At 36.8% G+C, this 22,589-nt stretch overlaps 1 protein-coding gene across 5 annotated transcripts in view; it reads left to right on the forward strand.

Annotated features, from left to right (window-relative positions):
• Nucleotides 1-21,278, forward strand: part of NUBPL (NUBP iron-sulfur cluster assembly factor, mitochondrial) — a 77,503-nt gene extending 56,225 nt beyond the window's left edge. For all 5 annotated transcript variants that reach the window (XM_059475103.1, XM_059475105.1, XM_059475106.1 and 2 more), the window contains 4 exons: nucleotides 1,668-1,753; nucleotides 7,262-7,382; nucleotides 11,329-11,411; nucleotides 20,354-21,278. In XM_059475103.1, coding sequence (XP_059331086.1) covers nucleotides 1,668-1,753; nucleotides 7,262-7,382; nucleotides 11,329-11,411; nucleotides 20,354-20,416 — 353 coding nt within the window. In that variant the 3' untranslated portion in view covers nucleotides 20,417-21,278. The remainder of the gene's footprint in view (nucleotides 1-1,667; nucleotides 1,754-7,261; nucleotides 7,383-11,328; nucleotides 11,412-20,353) is intronic.
• Nucleotides 21,279-22,589: the final 1,311 nt, after the last annotated feature.

The following is a 22,589-nucleotide window of genomic DNA, read 5'->3' on the forward strand; positions in this document are numbered from 1 at the left end:
GCATTCATTTTGTGGAATTAGGTGCATTCATTTTGTGGAATTGACCCTACATTTCAGTGCTGCTTGTAAAGTAACCCTGTGTTTGGTGAAATGAGGAGCTAAGGTGATTTCAGTGTAACTGAAAAGCTTGCACATTATTCTTTGTGATGCCATTGGACACAGGCTGGTTTGGGAATATCAGCAAATTATTTGGATGCCAGAGTTTGAACAAATAGGGAAATTGCATTTGCCTGGTACATTACATGTGCCATTCACTTTTTGGACTTGTGTATAATACTGTGTAAGGCAGAGATTGGCAGCTTTTCAGGAGTGAGGTGCCAGACTGTATTTTTCTTTCACAAATTAGAGGTTAAGAATGCTGGCTGAAAACATTCAAACACGCTGTCAGGCGGTGTTTGGAAACGGCTGGCAGTCAGCAGGCAGGATCCCTCCCGGCAGCAGGAGGATGCTGCAGGGGCAGGGCTCCTGTCCCAGAGCTGCCAGAGCCACGAGTGCTCTCACAGTGCCAGGGCTTCTGGTGCTCTGGTCCTTGCCTGTGGTGCCAGGATTGCGTGCCTCTGAAATCAACCCACCTCTTCCTTTGCCATGTACACAGAGGACCGGGAGCTGCAGCCCCCGCAGGAAGCTGTCCCAAGCATCTTGAGTTCTCTGTTGTAATTGCTGTTAGTGTGAAGTTTGACATAAATTTCCTGTGCATAGTTGGCATAATGTGACTCTACAGAAATCTTCTTGTATTAGAGACTTCTGACACTAGATGGTCAATGTGAAACCAAAGCTAATCAATTGACCAGTAATGCTCCCTTGTACGTTACATTTTTATAAAGTAGGGACAAGTGTGAACAGTTTTTTCTTGCAAATTTTGAGGAAAGAACATTTGAAACCACTGAGCAATTAGAAAAAGATGCTCTTTGTGAAGTCATATAGAATATTCCGATGTGTGTGTTGGTTTTTCATGCTATATTAATCAAGAAGTAATAACAGCATGGGACAGTAACCTGTAGGCTTACTTTACTTTAGAATGTAACTTAGAAAAGGAGCTCTGGCTGTTTTGTGTGCTTAATAACTCTCAGGAGTACTAATTATCAGGTAACCTGGAGCCACATTTGAACAGTGAGCAACACTTTATTCAAACCTAGTGCAAGTGTGCATCTATTGGCCTCTTCCTTTGTGATATCACTTACACAAATGCACTAGTGTCTAGTGTGGCATGGTTCAAGGAAGTGTAGCAGGTGTGGAATACAACAATCTGATTACAAGCAGCTGCCTCCTGGTTTTAGAGCAAGGCTTATTGTTAAATTAAAAACTTTCAAATATAATTATGGCATGGGATTGTTACTGTGTAGAAATTCCCAGAGTACCACCTCTGCAATCTGTCAGCATGTGGATGGTTGTATGATACTAGATAATTTTTCTCATTTAGAAAGTATAAATGGTTTCTACATAGAAAAAGTTATGATGAAAGTATCTAAAATACTTTTATCACTTGATATCATATCTCAGTTATTTTGATCATTGTATAATAAAAAAAAAGGCATAATTTTCTTCCTTAAAAACATATAACCATGTGACTACTGTGAATTTAGCAGCATGTACTAAATATTTAAAATATTTAGTGGAATAATTAATAAAATACATTTTAATGGGATTTCATTTTTTCTTTAACCCAGGAGCTGTGATTGTCTCCACTCCACAAGACGTGGCTTTATTGGATGCACACAAAGGAGCTGAAATGTTCAGAAAAGTCCATGTACCTGTGAGTCTCTACATGAAAAATACCAGTAGATTTTTCTTTTTCCAAAATGTAAAAAAAAAATTCCATATGCAGCAGTAGGTTCACATTCAAAAATCACTTGAATTTAATAAATTCTCATTAAAAGGCTTAGATTCCACCTTACATCTATGTCAGGAACTTGGTTATACAGAAAGGGGAGAATTTCCTTAGGCTGAAGCCATAATAATAAATTATTTGTTTTAAATCTGTTTAATCGTATGGAATAGATCAGATTGCTGAACAGAATATCTTAGGAAGTAGTGCATGCCTTTCAGTTATACTGTGTGTCCTCATTACATGTCCTCTTCAGCACTGTCTCTGTTGGGGCTTCAAGTTTCATGAAGTGTACAAAAATAATTTATTGATCTTTTTTTAAGAAGCAAACTCAAATTTTGGTGGAAATATGCTTCTGTCTAGTTACTTTGCGATTTGAGGGGCTCTGTAAGTATTGTGACAAGTAGAAGGCTGTCCTGTCATTGTTTTTCCTGAGGTTTATAGCTTATATCTTAGGTTACTTGTGTGAGAAATGAGAAATCTAAGAATAGCCACAATTAGGAGAAAATATTAAACAGGCTAACATCCTTGACTTGATATTTTCTCCGGATGCCACAAGTTGCTAAGTAACTGAATGTAGTACTCTAGAATATATTCATGTAGAGATTCATTTTTAAATGGGCAGTTGATGAAAGAATATGGTTTGAAATGCTTCCTTATCATAAACTGTAAGGAAAAAAAGATGTTTTCTTGTTTACCTGTGTGAAGGTCACTTCTACTCTTTCTTAAGAAAGGAAGTTTTTTCATAGCTAGTGTTTTCCTAATTAAAAAAATGCCACAGAAAGTTGAAGTGAATGCTTTCCCTTTTTTAATGTACAGGATGGCTTAACAAAAGAAACACTTTGATGAATTCCTTATTACTAACTATTATTTAAGCATATTCGCATCAAAATGAAAGCATTGTAACATTTATAATTTGCTGCCAGAAAGAAAACAGAGGAATAACATACAGAACATTTTGTTTTGATTTTGTTTGGGTTGCTGAAATGATGTAAAATGTTGGATTATTTTTCAATATAAATTGTGTTCAAGTTGGTGCTTCACTGAATTTTCCTTTTGTTTTAATGAGAAATTTTCCAAATTTCTTTCTAAAGCTGTTTGGTTCAATGTCCTTTGAAGAGAATGGCATGCAAGAAAATCGTGTGTTCTAGGATGGGCTTGGCTAATACTGATTTGACTAGTGGAAGATAAGATATTAAGTATGATCTGTTTTGGTTCATTGGAATTATCAGATGTTGTCAAATCAAGTGAGAAGTCACAATAAAGCTGTTACACCACATGTTGTGTTTGAATGCTCTTGAACCAGTTATCAGGCCTTACCTTTTTCATTACCCTGCTTCATTTTATTCTCCCTGCTTCATTTTATTCTGCCCTGTATGAACATTATAAAAATATGTATAAAAATTACTTGAGTTTTAGGGAGCTTCTGCCTATGTACTACATCTCTAAATGTCAACTAAATATGAGGATCTAAAGAAAGCGAAGTGACATAATTTTTCATGGACAACTTCAGACCTGAGGTTTATGTCAAAGAGCTGGAGTCTGAAGGTCTGTGCTAAAATTACATATCCTGATTACATAATTAACTGATCTTCAATCTTTCATCTTCCAGAAAGTGCTTGCAAAGAGCTGATTTTTCAAAGAAGCAGAGAGGCTATAGGTTGCTGAACTCTGAGTATGCTTTCCTGTATTTAATGAACTGTGGTCTCTCCCATGTACGTACAGGCCTATATATATATTCCACCTTCCCCTCACACCCACCATTATTAGTTATGGAAGGCTCAGATGACATGTGTAGTATTACCACAGTAAAGTCACAGTTTTTAATGTTGCTTATTGAAATTGAAGTTGAATGACTGAAGGAACTAATGAAAATCCGACAAGGAGAGTCAGCATTAAAAGGAGGTTTACGGGGCAAAATTAATATTTTCAGTCTTAGGGACATAGTCACTAAAAGAGGAGTGACATCTCTTGTGCAGTGCAGCACACCTACACTTACAGTGAAGGAGGAATTTGCAAAGTGTTGCTGACTCCTATCACAAGTTTCAAGATTCTTGTCTGTTATGTGAGTTTGGCCAGTGTTTTCTTGCATTCCTAAGGGTGACTCAAAGTGAATAATTTTGAGTATTAAGGAGAAAAACTGCCTATTTCCACTTGCTGAGGCTGAGTTCAGTTCATCATTGTTTATCTTATCAATCATATCCCTGAAAGAAAAGACAGGGTTTTAGTTAAATCTGCAATTTTTCTGGACGTTTCCTTGAATTTGAAGGTTATGCTGTGGATTTTGCAGGTTTCAAAAAAACTGCTTTGATAAACTCAGCTATGTATTTCCTTCAGAGCTGTATTAAAATGGCTTATTTGGCTATGTTCTTACTGGTGTTTCTGAAGCATCCAGAGTAACCAGCCACGATTATGGCTTCATGTTGGGAGCAGATATTAGAGACAGAAATTGCTCATTACAGGATGAAAGGTAGGAAGACAGAAATATTGTGCATGTTCACTTGAAGCACTTCAATGCAAAGCGGCTGACTGACACAGGAAGCTGATGGCAGAGGAACTGTAACCCTGGTCACTTCAGTCCCCATCAGTCAGACCTCAGCACCAGCTATCTGTCCTTAAGTACAGTGAATGACTGCAGTGGGTTTCTCAGGAATTGTCTCCTAATGTAAATACAGACAACTTTCATTTGATCACTGTATTTTCTTTAACTTAGAAGGTTGTGTATTTGGATTTAAGCATGATTTATTGTGTAACCAAAAGGTTTGCTGAGCACAAGAAGTATGTAAACATTCAGAAACTGTGTGCAGATAACTCCTAATGAAAGGCTTCTTCATTTCCTGTTATTTCTTGCCAGATGCTTCTTTGCTATTTAAAATAACAATTAGACTAAATGGAATGCAGCTCCATGCTGCTGCCATAGGTTACATAGCTCCTGTATTGTTGTGCATAAAAGTTTTCATGTCATTGCTGAGCCAAATTTGCCAAGCTCAACAAGAATTAGAATAGAATTCACCCACACTTATGAAATAGTTTGTGTAGACAGTAACACCTGCTTTGAAGCTATTACAAGTCTATTATTTGAGCAGGAGAATGAGGGTTATTACTGACTTCATTAACCAGACCTATTCCTTTGTAGATTTAAAAGCTCTGAAGGTCATAAGGAGCTCCCTTCTGTAAATATATGTGCAGAAAAATGCATGGTAAAAAATCACTTCAGCAGTAAAGTTGTGTATTTGGAAATATTCCATATTATACTTAGTATTTTTAAGAGGCTTCTTCATATTCCAGATGGATAAATTATATATTATTAAATATGCTCTATTTATTGGCTGACAACAGGACCAACACAGAAAAATTAAAATTATTGTGTAATGATGAAGTGTCATTTCCTTTTAGTAGTGTTTGTTTAAATGGAAATAAAAAAAGGACAGTGTTTAAGGCCTCTAAAACTGGTCTAGCATCAGTCCTGGCTGAAGGACTTCTTAGTTACTAGGTTATTATAAAATGAACAAAACAGCTGTAATAATGCTTAACTATTCACAAAACAATAGTAGACTACATAAAATTTTCTTTGATGATAAATTTGCTGAATCATAAATGTTGGATGAGTACTTTGAAGAGAACAGAAAGTTCAAACCCCAAGATACCTGAAAATGAATTAAAGTGTAAATTTCAAATTACTTCTTTTTTCCCATATTTTTTTGTCCTTTCAAACATGGCCTCCATGTATCCTGGTGAAAATATTTTTTTTTCTTTTGTCAAAAATACATCTTTCAGTGTTCTTCAGTTTACCAAGAGAGTAAAAACTCCATGACTTCACTTTAGGGGAGAGCAGGATGAATGCCTGCTTAGAGGTCATCCATAGAAGGCTGTGGCTGTACAGCTCCCTTTTTGCTGTCCCTGCACCTTATACCCTTGGATATGCAGTATTTAATGTCTCTGCTAATGTAAGATCTGGATGATAAAATTACGTGTAATAATGTGCCAGTAAATAGAGTCTTGTTCCACTTGCTTCTCTGACAGTCCCTGGGAGAGAGTAGAAAAGGGGGAAAGTCAGTTTGAGGTGTTAAATTGGAAGTAGGTAATTTTTATTTCAAGCATATTATTTCTTAAAATGTTCCTTGCTCTAAACCATCTGAGAATTTTATGTAAGTAAAGGAAGATGTAGCAAATATACTCTATAAGAGGTGATATAGAAAAGGTGGTATAGCAAAAACAGGTGACTACCTTTTGATAAATTTCAGCTCACAGCTAAGGAGACTTACTATGATATTGTAAGTAACATACTTTTTTATTTTAAGTTCCGTGCCAGGAGTTGTACGTTCACTTTTAATTAAATATATTTGTTGGTCACACTGAACACTGCTGTTTCCTCCTAGATATCCTTCATTAGCATAGTGGATATATTTCTTCTCTAATAACTAGAGACCACCTTGTTCAAGCACAAAACTAGAAGGTTCAGGAAAATGTAGAAGTACAAAATGCTACAAAGTAAATAGCAACATAAATAGTGTATTCTAAAACTCAGCTATAGTGTTTGTGACATATCTAGGTACTGTACAGATCTGAAAGTGAAATGTTGTAACATTGCATCTCTTAAAGCAGGAGTTCTGTTCCTTAGCAGGTGATACAAACTTCTACCCTGTGGCATTTGAACACTGTTTTTGTCACTTCTGAAAATTTTGATCTGACTCTAAATGTAGAGTTTTGTTTACTATGTGAATAGAATGAGATTATTAGCATTATTTCACATTGTGAAGGAAGATTTTTTTGTGTGAATGACTTGGCAAATTTTTATTTGACGTATTTTATAAGAATGATGTTGAAAACCTGGCATCAGTGGAAGGGTACCCAGGATGTGTGTATTAGATTTTTATGCTATGGGTTTTGCCACTTAGTTTCACATAATTATTTCTATTGTTTGATCTTTAAAATGTGTTTCTGCTCTGCAGAAGAATAACAAATCTGGTCTTTTTGAAAACATTTCCCTACCGGATAACTTATAAAAATGCCTTAAAAGCACGTCTGATTGTGTAATTTCTTGTAATGATATGTTTTTATTTTCTCTTTCCTGAAACTGCAAAGGACAAAACTAAAACGCAGCATGAAAATTCTTCCAGTATTCAGAGTTTGAAAATGAAATACTAGCAGGGAGAGTTCTTGGCAAGTTTGGTTTGTGAAAGAAGTACTTTTTGTTACAAATAAGGCTGGTAGTCTTCAAGAGATATAAATGTGAAGAAATTGAAGTAATGCCAGATGATGGGGCCACTGAGATGACTAATAAGAATTGATAATGATATTAATGGGTCTGATTCCTGTTTTAAGTAACCACTCTGTGTTTGTTCTTAGTGGATAATATATTCTGTATTATCAGAGATTAACATGGAAATACCAGTGCTTCGTTTGAGCAATCTTTCCTTTCCTTTCCTTTGACAGGTTTTAGGACTAGTTCAAAATATGAGTGTTTTCCAGTGTCCCAAATGTAAGCATGAGACGCATATTTTTGGAACTGATGGCGTAAAAGATCTGGCAAAAACTCTTGGATTGGATATTTTGGGTAAGAATGTGGAAATGGTTTTATTTTTGAAGAAAAATCTAATGGTGTGCATGAAGCATTAACTGAATGATGAAACTGCATAATCTAGATGACTTTGGATTCAGACTGTTTTCAGATGTAATGGAACTAATAAGCAGTATGCTGTGTTCCTTGTCAGTCTTGTAATGGTGATGTTGACTGCATATGAAAATTCTTGAATAGCATCTTAAATCTCTGTATTTACAAACAATCCAGAACATTAATTGTTTTGATATCAATGTCCTATATTACCTGAAATTTGTTATGTGGTTGACTGTACAGCAATTTTTGCAAATAACCAGGAATTCTATTTAGTCTTAGGACAGAGCTAAACTCTGTCTAGTAATATCAATAAATGTTTTTTCATTTATTTTGTTTAAATTATTTTTGTTTAAATATTGACACAGCAGAGGCTTTATAGCAGCCTTTTGGTATGTAAATGGGTCTGAAAGCTGGAGACTTTTTACAAAGGCAGGCAATGATAGGGCAATGGAGAATTAGTTTAAACTGAAGAGGACAGATTTAGATTAGATATTAGGAAGAAATTCTTTACTGTGAGGGACTGGCACAGGTTGTCTAGAGTTAAGGGCGCTCCATTCCTGAAAACGTTCGAAGGCAGGTTGGATGGGGCTCTGAGATACCTGCTCTACTTGAAGTGTCCCTGTCTGCAAAAGGGGGCTTGGAACTAAATGATTTTTAAGGTCCCTTCCAACTTAAATCATTCTATGATTAGCTATGATTAAGCTGTCTGTCATGCCTGTAGGCTAAAATATACACGGATCTTTAAAATATACATTACTGATTTAAAAAGGCATGGTTCAACCTGTACTGTAAGTAGAGAATATAACACAGTGTAATTAAGTTGGTAAATGGGGTAATTGCATGTGCTAATGATGTGTTTCCATGTATTACTCTAATTATCTCAATGATTTTCCATAGCTAATTCATTAAAAAGAACCAGGAAGCTCACTTAGAAAGATCAACACAGAAACATCAAGGTCTGACATAGACTTGAGATAGCAAGGCAACAGATAATTAAAGACATGCTTTTGGGCTATCTTTTAGTTTTCTGAATATGTAATGAGTTGTGATCAGAGCCCAAGGGGACTTCTACAGCCCTGGGTTATGTGGATGGATGCAAATGCTCTGCAAGCAGTTGAATCAAACGTGCATTTAGATACGCAGGCACAAATGATGTACCATGGCATTGGTCCCATAGGTGGTTTTTGTTATTTCCTAAGAGTGCAGAACTGATTGTGATTGGATTTAATTAGGAGTGATGTGAGAGATGTACAGATTTAGCAGGGGATAGATGAGATGTACAAAACAAAGCAGAGTGAAGTTTAACTTCAAACTGTCAATGCAAAACCAGACTAAGATTAAGAATAATGCCCCGAGGGACAAATTTTGAATTACAGTACTTGATCTGATTAGTATGCTCCTCCTTCCAGGGATGACCATTACATAATAATACCATATGGCACTGTAAGAATTACTGCTTACAGATTTTACGGTAATCCATCCCAAATGGAAGTTCTATCTCAGTATTACTTGAATTCTGCCCAAAAGCCTTGAGAACAAATTTTTACATATATATCTGTCAAGTGCATATATTTAAAATTAGTAATTCTAAGTTTATTTTGCATATATTTTCTGACACCTGTGGCTGTTCTGTTTGTTTAGATAAGCATCTAGTCCTTCTTGGCAACCCAACAAGATGTTTATCACCCAGCATTTGACAAATTCTCCAAGCTAACAATGTGCAGGATTGAAAAGTATCATCCTTCCATTTGCTCAGAGTTGGCTGTCATTAGTATTACTGAGTACCTTAGTTTTGTTTGACAGAAGACAATTAGCATTTGCCAGGAGTCTTTCAAGCAAAATCAGTTATTTCACATACTTACGATTGTCTTTTATTTTTACTGTTCTTTAAAGGAATATGTGATAAGGTTTGTGAGAGAGACTTTGTGCTGCTGATTTTTCTTTCCCTGTCTCTGAAATTTTTTTCCTGAAGTTTGAGAGCTGTAACCATGACCAGAAAGCTATGCCATTGGTATGCGTGGTACTGAGATAATAATTTCTGTGTGTTCTATCCTGACCTTTGCAATTCCTGACTTTTTTAACACTATCTGGTTCCTGACCATCAGCAATGACTGCCAGATTTTTAAAATTCTTTGATTTTTCTTCCTACAGTGAATTTAAATTATTCTTTATTTGCAATCAGCAGTAGTTGTTAACATCAGAAAAACTTGTGATGTTAAGTTCCCATCCCATTGGGTTGTGAAGAGCAGTGCAAAAGTATTATCTTCCTCAAACCCATACCATCCAAACAGCTATGCAGATGGTTTTGATGTCTTCTGCTTAAATTATAAATTTTCAATTTTTTAAAATTATAATGCATTTTTCTTTATCTTCTGACTGCACTTCTTACAAGTTCTGTTCTTACAAGTTCTTACATATTCTTACAAGTCCTGAATGCTCCTGTAGTACCAGCACATGTTTGTAAGTCTGAGGAAGAAAAGAGAAAGGCTGCTATTTTGTAAATATTGGAGATTATGATTAAGCTGATATTGAAGAAGTATTTTTTTTGTTAACAAAACATCTTTGGGAAAAAAGAGGAGATTAGTCTCTACGTAAAATAAGAGTAGGAAGTGAATGTCAGGGAGATTTACAAATTACTGTTATTCAATTAAGAATGTTTATGGTTAGAAAACTTTCAGAGGACTCTCTGAATTTTTAAAAAAATTAACACATGAACAGACTATTATACCTAAATTTATTCATGACTGAAATAAGTAAGAAAAAAAAAAATTGAAGGAAATGGTCTGTCATTATCCTAAATAATAATAAGGCTGTTCAAAGATTCAGCACAGTAATCATGGAGCCAGTGCTTTTGTGTTTACTATTTGTTTGTTTTTGTTTATATTCCTACTTGCTTTGTCTTTGGGGTTTTTTATTTCTTAAATTTTGTCAATTTTCATACAGTTTTTTAAACTGCTTCATTTTCTGAATAGATTGAATCTCAGTAATTTACAATGGCCTTGATTTGAGTTAAATCAGGTTGCTAAAATGTATGAATTAAACTTACACGATTTCTGATGTGTCAGGATTGAACTAAGGTAGGCTGTTCTGTCTTCGTCTATCCATAATGTAAAGTGTAGCTATGTCTTCCAGTTAAAAAAAGTTGGTCTTCAGTTCACCTCAAAATTATTTATGTAGCAGTAAACATAGGAATCTCCAAGTTTTTTGTAGTGGTGAAATCTGTGTTGCAGAAAGTATGTCTCAGAATGGAACAGGGCTGCTAATTGATTCTTCTTTAGAACGTTCCTTTCCTCTCTGGCAGTTCCCTGCTCATTATAAAAGCAGAATATAAAGAAGATTTCTGTTGGAAAGAAGAATGAACTGAATAGCTGTCCACCTTTTAATTGGATCCAAGGCCTAATAAGGACAATAACAAATGCTATTATTTGGAAATTAGGTATTCAAAGAATTCTTTGAATAGTGATTAAAATCTTAAAACGGCACTGAAAAGAACTTACAGGAGGAGATAGACTGAACAGTAAGTTGCATGATGAACAGTTGCCTAACACTCAGGCAATTTATTTCACATAAACAAAATAATTTGTATCTCAGCCTGTATTTTTGTGTTTGAGGTAAAAAGCCCTTCCTTCTGTAATAAATGACTAAAGCATGGTCCTTTCTATTCAGAGAATTAAAACTCCAAAATATGTTTGGCATTATTCATTATGGATGTAAGGAAAATATACCACAGCCAATTTTCATTTTAAATGCTAATTTTTGGAGCTAAAGCAATTCAAAGAGTATAGTGAATGGGAATTAGATTTCAAGTTGCTTTAGGGTTAGTTTAAGGAAACATTTAAGAAATACTAGGTCTTGACATATGTGTGTCTTGGTATTTTTGATGCAGGAGACGTTCCACTGCACATCAATATACGGGAGACTTGTGATTCAGGACAGCCTGTTGTGATCTCTCAGCCTCAAAGTGATGCTGTAAGTTTGGTGCACTGCACTTAGAACAACAGAGAGCTCTCCTCTAAAAGTGAATGGAGAGTGCTGCTTCTTATTGCTCTTTGGAAAGAAATGGGTTTTTGAGTGAAGTAAGGAAATAAAGTAAAAGAAGGTAGTAGCAGTAAGTAACTCAGGCCCTTGGTTTTTGAATGCTTGTCATCTGTTCTGCTTCTGTGGGTTTGGTTTTGTTTAATTAGGCTGAATCATTCAGAACAGAGATTTGATCCAGGTCCTGGCACACTAAGAGGAGGTAAGTCAGTGTCAAGCCTCATGAGACCTTGCAGCTGATGTAGTTCCTCTAAAGCTGTCAGTTAAGCCTTTGGTGGCCGAGCCTGGAAACTGTCAAAGGGTCTTACCCAAAGATGTTTGGAACAAAACTTCATATTGTCACTACCTGGGTTGTTTTCATCAGGAAGTGGAGCAATTTGCACACAAGAGGAAATAGATTTTTTCAGTTTATTTACCATAGCATTCTGTTGTCACTGGAAAATGCAAGTTGGTGGGGTGATGTGAGTCAAATATGCAAATCTGTAAAGAAAAGTAGTTGCACATATAGAATTTCGTTATTGCTGATGGAGTAAGATTTCCCTGTCTGCTATTTTATTTCTCTGCTAGAGTTTGTCTGCCAGGCTCTGTAGGGCAGGGTGCTGTACACAGTATCTGGCATAATGCAGCCCCACTCTCCTCTGCTGCTTAGAGGTAAAGATATATAGTGAAAACAATTATTAGTACTGATAACAGATAGTAGAATCAACTCACAATAAGGTAGACTGTACCTCTGGAACATTTGAATATTAGTAGCTTTTTCAATATCATTATTGAAATGTGTTTTTTCCTTCACAGTATTTTAGAAGGAAAAAAAAAAGGAGGAGAACATTGACATTCTTAATCCAGTGTTATTAACATACTGAACAGGATTCTGGAAGACCAGTGATAGTCTCAAAGTTGTAGTTTTGTTCTGAAAGAGAAGTGGCGTGTTGACTTCTAATTAAATGCCATGTTTTTGCTAGGTTTGGGCAAGGCCCATGCTGTGGAATAATGTAGTGATCTTGAGTCTAGGTCTATCTGAAAAGGAATCCCTATAATCCATATGGTAGCTTCTTTCTGGGAAGTTTGATCAGCAATGTGAAGTTTTGAATGGATGTATGGCTTTGGTCAAAGCTGAAGTAAAACAGCTGGGAAGCTAAGGTGGAGGGCTCACAGTATCTGAAATGTGTAATAACTGAGAGTCTGTAGCCTGCTGGACTATTGAGCAAAGAATTCAGACATGTATTGGATAGCATTCTGAAAATAAAAAGGCAAGAAAGTCTGTTGTGTTGCCATCTGTTCCTCCTTTAACATGTTCTTGATAACAAAAGGATGGGTTATAATCACCATTTGTGGCAATTAAGTTAACTATGCAGAAGAATAAAGATTGACAAATATGTGTGACTCTGGGGAAAACTTTTAATGTCCTTCTCTGCCTTTGTGTCTGTGAGATAGTAGTTCTCCTCAGAGAATGTGTTTTTTAAAAATGTCACAAATCTCTGTAGAATGAAAAAGAATTTTCCTTCATCCCTGCTTTTCTTCTAATTTTAAAGATAGAAAAAATATAATTCTCTTATATTTTCAAGAAATATTAAATTCTTAGCACATAACTGATGGTGGGAGAAGGCATATAAGGTCAGATTCTAATCTTTAAAACATGACAGTCATCACCATGTTTCTCAAATAAACTGAAATTGTGGCTATTCATGCATTAACAACTTTTCAGATAGAGAACAATGTCTGCTGAATTTCTCTGCTCCTGTTGCTTAAATGTGCAGGGGATTTTCATACGAAATTCTATGCTGATTTTGTTAGAACACACTTACAAATCAAATACAGAATCATAGACCTGAAATAATACCTAGCAGATTCAAACAGTAGGGAATAAGGATGGTGATTGACTTCTTAGAAACCCAGCATGTTGTCACACCTTTTGAGCTCTTTCAAGCCTAGAATAAAATGGTTTCTAAAATATGTCAGTTAATACATTTTTGCTTACACATCTGCCATGGGGTTCATCTTGCCTTGCAGATAGATAAAAGTATACCTCTGACTTTACACAAGAATTTCAAAATGTCTAAGCAAACTTGTCTAAATTTATTATTTCAAAGCTTAGATGTAGTTGGTGGAAAAGGGATTTCCTTTTCACAAATGACAAGGAAATTACTAAGAACTAAAAAAAGAAATTACTTGTAGAATGGAACATGTGTGAACTTAGAAAGTTCTTCCTCAGGGAAGGCACGGAATACACAAGACTAATCTGCTTATGGAAAGTATTGAAGTTATAGCTAAAGGATAGGAAGGTTTGATGACTGGAGTTCTCTTTTGGTGAAGCTTGAGGCAGTCCCCTGGGAGAAATAACAGTGCTGCTAACATGATTTTGCTCTTGGTATAACATTGTCTGTGTTAGTGTTTCTGTCGGCTTAGTTGTTTAAATTGTGGCTTTTTTTGGTGGCTTTTTCTTAATACTCTTCATTAATAAAACTTTTTGATATAGAAATGGAATATTGTTGTACTTGTACGGTCAGCCTTACACAGCAGCTGAGAGTGACCCAAGAAGCTTATAATTTCTTTAATCAACAGTGAGGTCTTACCTTCTGGAGTGAGACACTTCTGAAGATTGAGCATTTTTCTCCTCCATCACACTGTGGAGGTGGATTAGCTGGCCCAGGTTCCATTTTGCTGCTCACTCAAACAGATGCAAGAGTCACTGGACAGCAAAAGCTGGTAAACAGAAATCAGGAATGCTGCTAAAATGGTAGAACTGGGGGGAAAAAGGCAGGGGAAAAGGTAGAATAGGGACAACTAATGAGGAATCACTGAAACCAGGTGATATTGATCATGCTCAGATGTACTGGATCTTCCTATGGACCATGGAAAAGGAGCCAGCAGCAAAACAGGTGTTTGGAAAGGCATCTTGAAGCTTGCAGGTAAGCAGATTAGAGGCACAGCAAGAGTTATAGAACATGGTTAATTGCAGTGGAGTTAGTCTTCCATCAGAGGAGCTGCTTAAGTGCCCAGTGAACTCTCCATCACACTGGGAGAATGATAAATAGAGGTTCCTGAGAGCTCTTCCTTCTGTGAGCATAGAGCCCAGAGACTTACGGAGCAGTTGGTGGTTATCTTGTGAGGAATTCCTGCTAGAAACTTTGGGTGTATCACAGTCTGGATGGCACAGTGGATTTATCAATACCTTGGCAGAACAGACAGGCTGTCTTGATTGTTGACCACCAAACTCCCACCTGTCACCTCCTACCTCAAACAAGTACAAAATATTTGGTGTACCAGTATGTCCATTCACATCCTACATATACAGGTGAAGGATTTTGAGTCCAATAAATTGCACACTGATTTATAAGGGAAGAGAAAAAGCTCAGTCAAGTGGAAAGCAGGGGCACAAGGTACCAGCAGTCTAATGGAACAGAGCAAAATAAGTCTGGTTAATCATCCCTTTTCAATTAAATCAGAATGTTACAAACTATGCTGTGGTGTCATCCAGACAGACAACTCAAATTTGTATTCAGAAACACTTTGTGTCTAGAATGCTTATGAAAAGGTGATATATAAGTAGGGCAAAAACATACAGCCTTTTAAAGATTGCAATAAGTAGTTGGAGAAAAATTTAAGTACTGGTAGCAAAAAGTCATAGAATCCTGTTTTGTGGTTTAGTTGTCATCAGTAATTCCATTTAGTGAGTGGTCAATGCAGGGTGTGATATTTTAAAAGAAAAGCAAATCCTAAAGAAGGCTGCATGGTATGATTTATAATATGTCTTTATCATCAAGGCTTCCTTTGAATCATCACAGTAGCATTTGGTACGTGTAGGTTCAAATCCTTCATTCAGGGTGTAGACAGTACAATGCATCATCAGACCCTCATTTATGGTTCTGTCTGCTGAAGAAAAGGCTGAGTGTAGGATAGTCTGTTTGAGGGATGTTACTATACTGCGTTTGATTTGCACTGTTCTCTTTGGCTGTGTTTTTTGGGCAGGATGTGTATTTAGATGTCTGTAAGAGCACCTTGGGTTAGCAGCTGGGCCTGTCCCTAAGAATGGTTTGGCTGTTACTACTGCTGATACATAGGATTAATAGGAAGTTTCCCATGAGCACTGAGAATTTTTCTTTGAGATTTTAGTTTCATAAACCCAGCTTACTTAATAGTCTCCTCCATTTCATGTTACAATGTATGGATTGACTTTTTCTGTCTCAGTAAGTTTGCCTTTCTGATTTGAGACTTCATTGTAAATTTGGCAAGAGTTGGCTGAGAATGGTTTGGCTGTTACTACTGCTGATACATAGGATTAATAGGAAGTTTGTCCCTAAGAATTGTTTGGCTGTTACTACTGCTGATACATAGGATTAATAGGAAGTTTCCCATGAGCACTGAGAATTTTTCTTTGAGATTTTAGTTTCATAAACCCAGCTTACTTAATAGTCTCCTCCATTTCATGTTACAATGTATGGATTGACTTTTTCTGTCTCAGTAAGTTTGCCTTTCTGACTTGAGACTTCATTGTAAATTTGGCAAGAGTTGCCAGTACATGCAAAGAAGAATCTTACTGTGGAGCTGCCCAGACGAAGGACTGGTAGGATGTGGGATAGTCTCTGGACCTCTTGTAGCAACAAAGAATTTCTCTGGGTGACATGAAGCTTGTACCTGAAGTAGACTCATTTAAAGCTGCATTTGTCATCACGTTTTTAGTGCCAGCTGAGCTGACCACAGTAAAATACAGACATTGGAAGGTATCTCCAGTCATGCACTGAAGGCTGGAGTTGTGTCAAAGTAACAAAGCAATTTCCATGTTTCCAAATTAAGTCTATTTAAAAATCTGATTGAACTGGCAAATGGAACATGACTGTGCAGAGAGTGCTAAGAACCAAAGTTATCAATGACAGGTTGGCTATGCTTATTTTCATGTAGATGGTAGTTAAGACTAGTATTTGTCCTTGTGATAGTCACTATTGGATTAGTTGCTCATGGTAGCTAGTTTCCTTCAGCAATTAATAAAATGTAAGCCCTAACAGGTCAGTTGAGCACATTTAAATTCCTTTTCCTTCTTCACAGGTATATTAGGATCCACAGCATTTGATGTTCCAGACAGTCAGACTTGCACAGATTCTCTTTTGGATTGCTGGGCTGGATAAAGCAGCCTTAATAGTCTTGGAGTCTTGTAATCAGAAATAGACATTAGAAACCATGTCAGCATTGGGATTTATATCCTGTTGTGTATGAGGCCTGTAACTGAGTGATGGGATCAGTGTGTGTTTCTGAGTTGCTGGTCTGAAGTTGTTTGTATGCAGTGGTTTGGGTGAAGGAAAATGTGATATCGGCTCCTACCTGCTTTTACTTTGTTGATTATAAGTTGAGTTCTGTGTTTGTGTCACAGTTGCCCCAGGTACTGGCAGGCAGTGTAGTGAGCTGTTGGCGGGCTGAGATCTGCACTCCAGTGAAAGCAAACCAGCAGGTCAGGCCACACCAGTCCAGTGCATGACAACAGGGCAGAGTCAGCCATGACCTGTACAGTCTGCAGTAATCTTAGCAATGATGCATTCTTCCCTTATGGGTGAGATTTTAGGGAGAATGAAAGGCCATAACTGAAAGGCTAATATTTCCTTAAGATTACTGCAGGGCTTAATTAGATGAGCTAGTAAAAAGTTTTCCAGTTTAAATCTACCCAACGTGTATTAGGCCATGATAATACAGATCTGCTACAGAGTTATGAATCAGGATGATGGTCTGATTATTTATGCTAAGTAGGACTTCTCACTTCATTTCCTGGTGAACTTCTTCACAGGTTCTCTCTTTCCTGCTCCACCATCTATGCTATCATCAGTCACTTCATTATCAGCTGTGCCCTTGAGGTCTTAAGAACTGTGCCCTTCTGGCACTCTGCCACTGTTTGGGAGGTGAGCAGTCTCTCACGTGGCTGTTTCCCAGCTTTTTTTTTGACTCTGTGAGCATCACCTTCCACCTCTACCTCTGCCTGCCCTAGTGCTACTCTCAGCCCACATTGAGGCGGTGTTCATAATAAACAAGTCTGGTCTGGGCTTAGGGCCTTCTGTCTTCCTGTGTGCTTCTTCGTCCTCATGAAGTGGGAGGAATGGTAACTGGTATGTTGTTTTTAAATATAAAGTTGTCTGTCAGCAAAAAATTGGTTTTCAGAAAATCTATAAACCATTCATTTAGAGCTTTCAAACATGAAGGGAGTAACTGACCTGAGAAGTTTGCTTTTATCCTGTTAAAATGAGAAAGGTTGTGGGCGATGAATAGGTACTCATCCTTTATTCTTTCTCTGCTGTTTTTCCACCTGGAAATGAAATAGTAAACCCTTTCTGGTTTCATTTGCAACCCAGCTTCTTTTGCTTAGTAATGATGGATTAAACAGCTGAACTGAGCTGTGCTCTCTGCATACGGATGGCACATTGAAAAGATCACGAGTAGGAAAAGCTATTCAATATACATAAGGTTGTTTTTATGTAGTGCATATTCACAGTCACCAAGATTCCATTTAGACCTTTCAGGTGTGTTGATTGATGGTCAGGTCCTCACTCATGGCTAAATCATTTGTTCAAAAACAGTAAACCAAGGCTCAAAACAGTTGATTTTTGCCAAAGCCACGTGACTGGTAGTGTTCTGTAAGGACACACATGAGATACTGGTCTGTTCAACAGACAAAGTAGTGATCCAGGAAAACAAAAAACCCAAAGGTCAGCAGGCAAGACACTAGACAGTGTTTAGTAGTGCTGGAATGCTTGCTACAAAGAGCTGCATTGGGACCCTCCTGTTGCAAAGTGATGATCAGCTGCTTGGCAAATGAGGGTCAGTGTACTTTGGGGAAGTGTTGCTCAGACACTCATTAATAGCATTTTGTGGGGAAAGTATCTAAATTTAATCTATTGGGCTGTTGACATAAGGTAACATTTATACAAACAGTTGAGTTTGCTTTTGGTGAATTTATAGTTCTGTGTACAATTTGGTCAACTCTGGAGCAGGCAAACAGCCTGGGCAGTCTTTAGAAGGGGCCAGGTACTGTATGTAGGTTGTTAATTGGCTCATTAAAAAGCATGAATTGATCTGTGCAAAGTGGGAGCTGCCTGCAGGACTGTTCCAGGTTCCAGGTTTGAAATTCCCACATGGAGTGCTCCTACACCAATTAGACAAATACTGAACTGCAAAGGCAGCTTGACTTCAGTCAGTCACCTCACGTCAGGTGGGTCCATTATCTTGTCTAGGTGAATGGTTAGTTGGGGGGCAGCTGGGGCACCCAGGGGATTAATAGCTGAGTGAGGTGGGTGTTGCACACAGGCTGTTACCCAACTGCACTGCGACTGTAGCCACAGAAGTTTGAAATTCCTGATTGTGAATTAAGTTCTAAATAATTCTGTCGTTTTTGCCACAAAGTCATGTACATGAGAGAAAACAATTCTGTCTTGCTGTCTGCATTCCTTCAAACTCAGAAAATTTTATGGCTTTAGTTTTAAGATGTGAACACTGAGACTATGAGGTGTAGAGGGTGAGTGCCAGAGAAGAAAATCCTACAAGCCAGGAGCAATCCCTAAAAAAGAGGAGACAGACATGAGCAGTGCATGGCCCTGCAAAAGGCTGACACCTTGTTCAGAGCAGTGACAGTGAGTGCTGGTGGCCCTGGTGTGACAGACAGACCATCTCTTGCTGCCCCCCAAGCTCTGGCCTCTGGCATGTGTCAGTTTGTTTGCTGCTTTAAAGGCTCATCAGGAGTACAAGGACTAATTCATGGTTAGAGCCATCCTGCAGGAGACAGGAGAAATCAGTGTGGAGATCTGTCCAAGGAAAGCAGGAAAGGCTGTCAATGGGGTCTGTGTATGCAGATTTAGTGGAGAAGATGGAGTAGGTTGGTCACTGTCTTGCAGAAGAGCAAGCTCAGTTAGGGGACTTTGCTGTGTACTTGACAGAGAATGTGATGGACCAGCTGGAATCTGAAGTACGACAAATTCAAATTATAGAAAAGGTGTACATTTTAACAATGGAAGTAATCAACTTCTGGAACAATGTGCAGTGTGTATATACATACACACAAAAATACTATTTAATTAAGCATTCTTATATAAATGGTTGAGATTTTATAAGATGTTCCCTTTTGACTACAAGTTGTTGAGCTTGGTACAGGAATAATTTGATTTAATTCTGGGGTTTGTTCTGTGTTGGACTTCATACAGTGTTTTTATGTAAGTCCCTTGATATAAGATTTGTTAATTGATGGTGGACTGATCATGATCCTAGCTGTGCCATGTTTTTTGGAGATGTTAACATAAGTATGCTTACTTGGGTTGCTCTCTATAGCCAAGGTGTCTGACCAGATACCACAGGCTGGTGTGAAAGAGAGCTTTAACTGTGTGGATTTCAGTGTTGCAGAATTAGTTCTTTCCAATACCTACTTCAGTCTTTTGGAAACGTGTCTTTTTTTAAAAATACTTTAAATGTCTGAATAGGAAATTGCATGGCGATAGTCAGGTCTGTAATGAATAGTTCCAAACGTTTTTTTTGAATGCTGTTGTTTTCTCTGATTCTCTATCCTGTGCATCCTGGTTGTCAGGATGAGGGAAGTTTATAATTAATAGTACCTGTGGGAGTAAAGAATCCGTATCTTCCTCATCGCTTCTCTTTCAGAAGACTTTGCTTGTTGTTAAAGACAAATTGTTCAGTTAAATTTAAATTCCCCCACCAATATTTTTCTATAATGCTTGTGCTTAATCTGTCTCTTAATGCATTGTTTTTCCTGAACACATGCTAAATTTAACCCATTTATTTAAACATGTTTGATTTTCTCTTTGTGTGTAAAAGAACAAATACCTAATTAGTTGTGAAATACTCCTTTCTCTAGAAAATGGAGTGCTCAATGTATGTTTCTGTTTTTGCAGGCTAAAGCCTATCATAAGATTGCTATGGAAATATTAAGAAGACTACCAGTACCTCCTGCTTGAAGCATTTGCCACTGAAATTTAGCAAAAAAGTGATATTTGATGCTGCAGTGCAGAAGAGTCCTGTTACCTAAATACATGGAGGCCATATGTTAGTTCTAAGAACTTCTTTAGGAATTAATTTACCAGAGGTTAAATTATGATTGTGATAATTACTGTTTTTCACATTGTTGTTTGGCCATGTCCAAAAGGATTTAAGTATGCAAATGATGATAGACAGTATTAACTGCTGAATTGTAACATCATCAAGCAAGAAGGGAAGAAGTACATTTTTTCCATGTGCCCTATTTTAAAGTCAAGAATGAAAAACAGCCTCTCCGTGCAAGGAGAACGATGCTATGCCAAGACACAAATTTAATTTTTTAAACAGGATTTTCAATACTCTAATTTCCTTCAGTTTTTGTTCAGATTTTTACATGGTTGGCTATCAAACTGACCTTAAGTTCTGCAAGATTTTAAGAAGCAAAATCAGTTCTGTAACTGCTGTACTTTTCTGTGTTCATCTTAAAAGAAGATTAAAAAAATCCTCATATACTCTGAAGAGTTCTTGTGATGGATGATGAACAAATTCATTCATTATTGGATAAAGTTCGATTGTGAAGCAATTCAAATTCAGTGGAGAATGGATTACGTGACCCTGAGGCTTATTTCTCTACTGTTTTACATTGTAATGAACACAGACAGAAGACAAGGTAACAGAGGTCTTCACTGAAAACCAGATGTTTTTCCTGAGCTCAGTTTGCCACAGAATGCAAATGATCAAGATAAATTAAATTTATGATTGCATATTTCTACTACAGCACAGCAACTTGGAATTTGAATATAAAGATGTATTTTTGAAGTAAAGAAATATTTGGTCTTCAAACTGCGTGGCCTTCTGGTTTATTTTTTCATTGCCTGTGATCTTTGTGTTGGTCTGTGGAAGTGAAAGATTATGCCTTCAGGGAATGAGTTTTCATTTACAATTAGATCTTGGAGTTGACATTTAGGCTTTTCCATTTACACAGTCAAGTATCAGTATCTTAAACATACATCGTAACCCTACCAGAGAGTGAAGTTAACCACGCTGGGGAGTTCTGCTATTGACCTCTGAGGGATCAGGTTTTTCCCTGTATTCCAAGTACTTGGTCAGGATTTTGGATGTAGTTTTTTCTTATTGAAGTGATACAACATAAAAAATGGTGTACATTTACATTAAGAATATTTAAGTAATATTCTTACCCAGAGTTTAGATGAAAAATCTAGACACAAGTGATGAGTTGAATTTCAAACTTAGGTGATTTTCTAAATATGTAAACTACATAGTCCAAAACTGTTGATTTTTTGCATCAAGTCAATCTCTGAACCTCCTTCCCTGCACCTTCCCCCATGGAATCTCATGTCAGTGGTCTGCTTTTTCAGTAGCATATTATTGTGGTCTGTAGAATTGAATACTCAGTTCCTTTCAGTTGTCTGATAATATTTTACAAAATTTAAAGCTGGCTTAGTGTTCTGCCTATGAACACTGCTCAGTATTCATACTTTATTGATAACTTTTTTTTTTAATTTTGTCTCTGCATCTTTATTAACTTTGCTTTACATAACATAATTGTTGATATACATGTCTGTAAATAATCCTGTGGTGGTTTTGGCTAGTATAATCTTATATTTCAGTGGAACAACTGGGACTTCTGACTGTTTTTTTAGCAAAAGACAGTGATATAATCTGAATGTTAATATTTGTAATTCTCATTCTGTTAAAAAGTTTTTGAATGTCTGACACCCAGTTCATGTTGAGCCTGGATGAACAAGCAGTATACAGATAGATGGTTGTTCAGCTCCCCTTTTGTTTCTTATTATTTCTTGGGTTAGTTGAAGGATGAACTTTGCTTTCAAGTTTTCTTTTATTTTACTTCTTTTTACATTTTTCCCCCTTTTAATTAAGTACTGTTGTTTTGCTCTGTTGAATCTTTCGGCTGCAGAATTATTTTGAATGCCTTTGTCAAGGAACTGTGTTACAATGATTAAGCATAGTTTCTGTGCCAGGCTGAAAATTCATTTTAGTTAACAGTTTTGTGGAAGGATTACATAATGTAGTTGATTTATTGATACATATATATACATATGTAATTGTACAGAATTGGTAGGACATTTCTGTGTTTAAAGATTCCAACAGTCAACCTAAATTTAAATTAAG

This window comes from Ammospiza nelsoni, chromosome 6, assembly GCF_027579445.1.
Source record: "Ammospiza nelsoni isolate bAmmNel1 chromosome 6, bAmmNel1.pri, whole genome shotgun sequence".
NCBI classification, from domain to species: Eukaryota; Metazoa; Chordata; class Aves; order Passeriformes; family Passerellidae; genus Ammospiza; species Ammospiza nelsoni.